The 5,160-nt window shown below is 36.3% G+C and overlaps 2 protein-coding genes across 3 annotated transcripts; one reads left to right on the top strand and one right to left on the bottom strand.

Annotated features, from left to right (window-relative positions):
* Positions 1 to 8: 8 nt before the first annotated feature.
* On the top strand, positions 9 to 1,005 carry Etfb (Electron transfer flavoprotein beta subunit; the record flags this gene model as incomplete). Its single annotated transcript, XM_018037344.2, has 2 exons — positions 9 to 449; positions 536 to 1,005. Coding segments are annotated over 2 exons (753 nt in total), but the record flags the coding sequence as incomplete, so codon positions are not given.
* Positions 901 to 4,307, bottom strand: Epp (Ecdysteroid phosphate phosphatase). Of its 2 annotated transcripts, none has more exons than XM_018037373.2 (4): positions 4,130 to 4,307; positions 3,515 to 3,752; positions 2,745 to 3,446; positions 901 to 2,677 (listed from the first exon to the last, which is right to left on the bottom strand). In XM_018037373.2, exons 1-4 carry the CDS (start codon positions 4,234 to 4,236, stop codon positions 1,883 to 1,885), a joined length of 1,842 nt encoding a protein of 613 aa, XP_017892862.1. In that variant the 5' UTR covers positions 4,237 to 4,307; the 3' UTR covers positions 901 to 1,882. The 2 variants fall into 2 exon arrangements, with proteins under 2 accessions (XP_017892862.1, XP_017892863.1); XM_018037374.2 differs by having other exon boundaries at positions 901 to 2,674; positions 4,130 to 4,303.
* Between the last annotated feature and the right edge of the window lie 853 nt (positions 4,308 to 5,160).

The following is a 5,160-nucleotide window of genomic DNA, read 5'->3' on the forward strand; positions in this document are numbered from 1 at the left end:
TTTTTTAACATATTATTCTATCTACTATCATAATACTTTTTTATTTTCAGATTCGTGTAAAACCAGATAAGACGGGCGTTGTAACGGATGGAGTGAAACACTCCATGAATCCCTTCGATGAAATTGCAATTGAAGAAGCTGTACGAATGAAAGAGAAGAAATTGGTACAGGAGGTAATTGCAGTTTCATGTGGCCCCCAGCAATCTCAAGATACGATTAGGACAGCTCTTGCAATGGGTGCTGATAAAGGAATTCATGTTGAAGTATCTGGAGCTGAGTATGAAACTCTTCAGCCTATTCACGTATCGAAGATTCTGGCTAAGTTGGCTCAGGAGGAGAAAGCAGATTTGATAATTGTTGGTAAACAGGCTATAGATGATGATAGTAATCAAACAGCTCAAATGATTGGGGGAATCCTAGATTGGCCAACTGGAACATTTTGCAGTAAAGTACGTTGGCTCAAACTAAACTTCAATCAATACAGACTAGGAGCATTTTAGATCATCCACTTAATTTATTTTATTTTCTATAATAGATCGAGAAAACTGATGGTGAGTTGAACATCACGCGTGAGGTTGACGGAGGTTTAGAGGTGATTAAAGTAAAAATACCAGCAGTACTAAGTGCCGATCTTCGCCTTAATGAACCTCGTTATGCTACACTGCCAAACATTATGAAAGCTAAGAAGAAACCAATTAAGAAACTGACACCAAAGGATCTTGGTATCGATACGGCAGCAAGAATTGAGATTGTGTCAGTTGAAGAGCCGGCAGTTAAACAGCCTGGTGTTATAATACCAGATGTTGACACACTAATTGCCAAATTAAAAGAACGTGGACATATATAATTATACAGTGGATTAAATATATCAATATTAAGTTGAAACTATTTTATATAATGTACTTTATATTTGTTATACTCTTTATTGAATTTGTATATAGAACAATTTTTTATACATCACACGATGCTGTACATTATATGTGAATAAATCTTTTCTGCATCAAATAAAGTAGTAGGGTCCCTTCACGATATAACTGAGATTTATAATCAAATAACATCTTATATATATTTATCTCTTTGGTAAATAACATTATTTTTCTATTTCGATTTTGTACTTCTACTCTTTTTAAATGCTACTTACGTCTTCTACTATTTCGTTTTGTACGACCTATGGAAGAATTTTATTATTTACCGATTTTTAAATCAACTTTCATATGTACACCGTACACCTTCCTCCAACAGAATAAATCTAAGTACATTGGCAATAAACCTTGTCTGAGTAATACAACTTTTACGTGCGTACATAATTTCAACTTATAATCAGCAATATTATATACATAATCATACATATTAAAAATTCTTACTTCATTAAAATTTAAATCAATAAGAAATTTACATAATAATCATCTGAACTATAGAATTAACATTAAGGCAAGTTATATAACGAATACTTGTAAATGCACTATTGATATTCTTTTCTCATTACAAATATTACACGTTGTTTTACTAACAATTTCATCGAACCCCAGTACGAAATCTACGAGAATATGTCTCCTTTAAAAATTATCCTAAAATATTAACTTTTATACTCTCTTTTAAAGACACATAAGTTTCTTATCAAAAATGTAAAATTAAATGTCAATACCCGTATTTATTTTTCTACAAAATTAATTCTAAGTACTGTATAATCGTCTGGTATTTTTCATTATATTATAAATAACCCAAACCAAAAAATAACTTGATCCTCTTCCTTTAAAACATGTTCCAAAAGAAACTAACAAAATTGTATAGAATACTAATTGTATGAAAAACAGTCTTTTACGATCAATTTACTTCTGTATCTTAAAAGACAGAAAGAGGGGAGCAATATCTGAAATATGAATTATAATAATACTTTCCAGTCAAACCTGGTATTACTGGTATGAGTGATAGGTGGAAACGGCGGCGGGTGCAGTTGCCAGCCGTCTAAACCTTCACGTGCCGTGAGGCACGCTAAGTACGGCACTTTTTGAGCTAATCTAGTTACCTCGGAAGCTGGTGGCACTCTACCACCCGTTAATTGTCTAGTACATGCTGCCAGAGAGGCAGCGTGAGCTACTATCAAAATATTTCCTACCGTGTTCTCGATAATCCGTTTGATTAACTCGAAACTTCGTTCATAATACTGGGCTGCATTCTCTTTCAATGGAAGCTCTTTTGCTTTGATTATCGGGTCGTAACTTTTGTCTATATTAAAACCTGCATTCAACAATTCTTCGGACGTCATCCAAACTGGAACGCCATTCGGGTACCACGCCAACCACTCGATGAGACCTGGCTCTATTTTCATTGGAATGTTTAAGTCCAGTCCTTTCAAGATATGAGCCAGCGTTTGTATACATCTCAGCGACGGAGACGTAAAAGCCACGTCTATTTTGATGCTAGACGACTTCATAGCATCGCCTACCAAGCTCGCCTGCACTTCGCCCACTGTCGTTAAAGGGCTATCGTTTCGGAAGTCCTGTATATTTCTTGTCGGTATTTCCTTTGGCATGTTCAAGTCTCTCCGTACATAAGACCCATTCGATTCGAAACAATAGCGGATCCATGCTCCGAACGTAAAATCAACTCTTTCTCCGTGGCGGCATATGAAAATTTGTCTCGACGAAGTCGGAAGTGCTTCAGAAGCCTCGATCTGCTTAAGTAAAGGCAAGCATTAAAATTAGAATTTTTATATTATACCAGATAAAAGCCAAATGACTTACTGGTTCATTGGTCGCCGCTACTCCGTCAGGACTATCTACAGAATCGTTCGATAACAATACTGGCGGTTTACGATTTAGAGGTATATCTTTTTTTTCTAAAATTTCATTCTTATTGTCAGTAATTTGTATCGTAGTGTGCAACGTCCATGAATCTGATTCGGTTGTACGTTTTGTATGATTTAAAGGTAGATGGCCCGAAATTCCAGTCAGCCAAGAGGTACCTTCGACCCAGCCGTCTGTAGATATATTACATGCCCCCTCTGGAATGTAAATATAATCTCCCACTCTTAATTCTAATTCATCGTGTTCTCTAGGCATATGAGCATGTGTTACTTTGTGCACGTGTGCGTTCTGCAATCTACAGTCTCTAGAATACAATCTGAGCTCCCAGTTCGTCGGGCAAGTGAGCGTCAATTTTTCAACCATCAAACGCAACTGTTGATACAAATGGCTGGGGAACTGATACGCCAATGTCAGATGTAAAGATTTTATTTGGGGCTCAGCAGAGATTCCCAAACTTGAAAGTTTATTCGTATAACGAATAGCAATGTGCTTCAGCCACTCTGTATCTCCTTGTTTGACAAATAAACCCATAAAATTGGGAGAAATATACGTTTCTAATTCGATATTATCTGGTAACTTCATTTGATTAATTACAGTTTCAAGAGTGTTTACTAGCTCCTCGGTAGATTCATCTGGGGCCTATAAATAATTCTGATTAATACATTGCTGCATTTACCAATTAGGAGAAGGTACAGGTAGTGTCGTACTTTAAAAAATGATACAAGTGTAATATGTGGGATATAATTGTGTGCACCATTCCATATAAGTTCTTTACTCTCAGACCAGAATCTCACAAGCTGTTCGGCTAATTCACCAGTAGGGCAAGCATATAGAACATACTGTCTGTGATTATCTGTATCCACAGTTGGATCTCTGACGTGAGCTACCAACCAGTCAGATGCAAGTTGAACACCACGATGTCCTGTAGCAGCTAGTGCTTTTTCTCTACAAACAACATTTATCAATATTATTATAAATATTATACAATTCTCGCGAATGTGTCTAATCATTTCTTACATAACAAAAATGTAGATGTTCTATTATGTATTCTATATGTGAGATGTTCTGTTTGATAAGCATATTATTTTACTGCAGCATAAAAAAATGTGACAATAAAATGATGTGCACATTATATCTCCGGATCAAGTCCGAAGAATTTAGGAGAGACAATTGTATTTTAATAAAATAGATAAACAAACAATGGTAAAGCTCAGTGTTTGACAGCTGTTTGTTTACAGTGTACTCATTGTTATCAGTTTGAAGTATTCATAGAATACCAAAGGGGCATCGACAGCATTTTATAATTTTACGATAGTACTCACGCCCGGTGTTTCGGGAAGCCCAACTGTACAAGCGTTTGCAGCGGGGTTAAATGTTGTTTCAAAATTTTCGTTGGAGTCGGATTTTTTCGTGGCGGTAACGTCGCCATGACGGTACATACACGCACACGCAGAGGGCATGTACTATATACACTCCCTTCCGGAATATATCCCCACTACCTCGTGGGTATATAAAAGGAAGAGAAGCGCGCGGCACGGGTGGCACGAAAGCGAAAGATGCCAGATTGAGGACGGGAGCCACCGAGAATCAGCACTGTGACTGTGGCACCGGCCTTGTACTCGCGGGCCACGTGGCCAAATCCACCGGTTAAATCGCCGGTCACCACGTTCAATAATATACTCACAATCAAATATACTCGATGATACATATCCTTGTAATCGTAATAATAAGTATCATCGAACGGAATCGGACTTTAATACGTTATATTAGATAGGGAAGAGAATATTTGTGGAAATAAAAAAGACGAGGATGAAATTATTATCAAATAGTATAATTTAGAGAAACACTTTAATAGAACATGAAATTTAAGAGTTAATATCTCGCCTTTATTTCTGCTCTCATCAACTTACCATCGTTTCAATTTGGATTCCTAATTCTATTTTCAGATCTTCCCCTCCTGAAATAAAATAAAACGAAAGTAAAAGTTTCGAAACTATATGCGTCACTTCCGCTAAGAAACAGTGGCTCAGAAGTGTACAAATTCAAAAAGAGACGATAGATACGTATAGTCAGAGATTACTAAACAGTCGCAGCATTATAGGACTTTATAGCAATTCTTGACGCCCTTTAGAATATACTGTCACCGAAATAAGAAATAGAAAGAAAAATATTCGTCGGTGTTGAACAGTTGCCAGATATAAGAAAAGTCTTCTGCAATTTCCTCCTAACTCTACTCGTTGAGAAATAATTGGCGATAAGCGCAATAATTAATCAATTAATTTTAAGGTATTCAAGATAGAAGAAAATTGTATGTGACTTTTTTTGCAGGTAATAGAAGTACCTATAACTTTTA

The sequence above is a fragment of the Ceratina calcarata genome, unplaced genomic scaffold (assembly GCF_001652005.2).
Source record: "Ceratina calcarata isolate Rehan_Ccalc_2016 unplaced genomic scaffold, ASM165200v1 scaffold165.2, whole genome shotgun sequence".
Lineage (NCBI taxonomy): Eukaryota > Metazoa > Arthropoda > Insecta > Hymenoptera > Apidae > Ceratina > Ceratina calcarata.

Excerpts from the sequence above, each read along its gene's own strand:
- Epp (XM_018037373.2), bottom strand. The coding sequence starts at position 4,236 with ATGGCGACGTTACCGCCACGAAAAAATCCGACTCCAACGAAAATTTTG. Across the intron at positions 3,753-4,129 it reads GGCTTCCCGAAACACCGGGC|AGAAAAAGCACTAGCTGCTA; the intron begins GTGAGTACTATC and ends TGTTGTTTGTAG. Across the intron at positions 3,447-3,514 it reads CACTTGTATCATTTTTTAAA|GCCCCAGATGAATCTACCGA; the intron begins GTACGACACTAC and ends AATTATTTATAG.